This window comes from Meleagris gallopavo, unplaced genomic scaffold, assembly GCF_000146605.3.
Source record: "Meleagris gallopavo isolate NT-WF06-2002-E0010 breed Aviagen turkey brand Nicholas breeding stock unplaced genomic scaffold, Turkey_5.1 ChrUn_random_7180001948178, whole genome shotgun sequence".
In the NCBI taxonomy this organism is placed as follows: Eukaryota; Metazoa; Chordata; class Aves; order Galliformes; family Phasianidae; genus Meleagris; species Meleagris gallopavo.
This window is the reverse complement of record NW_011209978.1, coordinates 1-1,197: the sequence shown is the minus strand read 5'-3', so window position 1 is coordinate 1,197 and position 1,197 is coordinate 1. Positions and strand designations below refer to the sequence as shown.

Here is a 1,197-nt window from a genome sequence, read left to right as displayed (position 1 = left end):
GCCCTCCAGAGGGGAAACTGAGGCACGGACCCTCTCTAATCCTCCTCCACCTCCTCCTTTATGACCAACGGCCTCTCGGATCCGCCTGGCGACCCCCCCTCCTCCCGAAACAGCTCCAGCACCCCCAGCTCCCCCAGCCTCGCCCTCGCCTGCTCCTCCCAGCCCTTATTGGCGCGGGCGCTGCGGGGCGAAGGATGCGGGAAGCCTTCGATCCTTACGGTCACTCCGGCAGCAGCCAAAGCCCTGCGAGCTCTTTGCTCAGCAAAACGCCCAACGCCCACCACCATCTGCACCCCCAGCAGCCCCACGGCCCGTGCCAGAGCCCGGTCACAAAGCCCCATCAGTTGGACACGTTGGGCGGGGGGCAGCTCGCTCGGAGCCAGGTTGCGACCGCTGGAGGCGAGGAAGAGGAGGGGGCAATGATTGTGGACGAAGCAGTGACGAAAAAAGACGTGGGGGTCCGGGCAGAGGGTCCGAACCAGCCCCCAGAAACGGGTGCCGCTCACCTCTGCCCTCTTGCAGGTCAGACCCAACACCGGACGCTTGGGGTGCTCTGATGGTGGTTTCCCCACCTCGCCGCTGACACCCAGCCACTCGCGGACGTGCCGGGTTTCACCAAACGGGACCTGCGGGGACAGGGAGAGGGGTGAGAGGGGACAGGCGATTCCTGTGCTGCGCTGGTCCCACGTCTGGCTCCGGGAGGGGGGGCACAGCCGCCCCCGAAGCAGCACGGGGATGTTCCAGCTTCAAATCCCCTTCCACGTGAGTGCGTGGGGACGGCGCGCAGCACCCACTGGCACCCCGCAGCATCCCTGCGTGTCTCCTGGTCCCACCTTGCCTCGCTTTTCTCCCCCATAGTTTCTATTGGAGGCTCTGCACGCATCCCCCATGGGTACAGCCGCCCCACAGCGCCTCTGGAGCTGCCCCAGTCTCATCGTGCCTCAGTTTCCCTGCCCTCCGGCTCCACGGGGACAGCATGCAGCGCCTCTGTGCTTCAGCTTCTCCCTTTCAGCTCCACAAAGCCCTGTAAACACCACCCCCTTGGGCAGAGCCGCTCTCAACCAGCCCAGAGCTCTCCGTTTCCCCACCTGCACGATGGCAGAGGAGGACAGCACACACTGCACACCCCTCACGCTCATGCCTCAGTTTCCCCCTCATCTCCACGAGGACGCACAGACTCCCCATAAACCCCCCCCC

General features: G+C 65.5%; 1 protein-coding gene across 1 annotated transcript; it reads right to left on the bottom strand.

The window, feature by feature from the left end:
* Positions 1–6: 6 nt before the first annotated feature.
* SMUG1 (single-strand-selective monofunctional uracil-DNA glycosylase 1) lies at positions 7–883 on the bottom strand. The gene is made up of 2 exons (XM_010727796.3): positions 834–883; positions 7–744 (listed from the first exon to the last, which is right to left on the bottom strand). Exons 1-2 carry the CDS (start codon positions 881–883, stop codon positions 36–38), a joined length of 759 nt encoding a protein of 252 aa, XP_010726098.2. The 3' UTR covers positions 7–35.
* Positions 884–1,197: the final 314 nt, after the last annotated feature.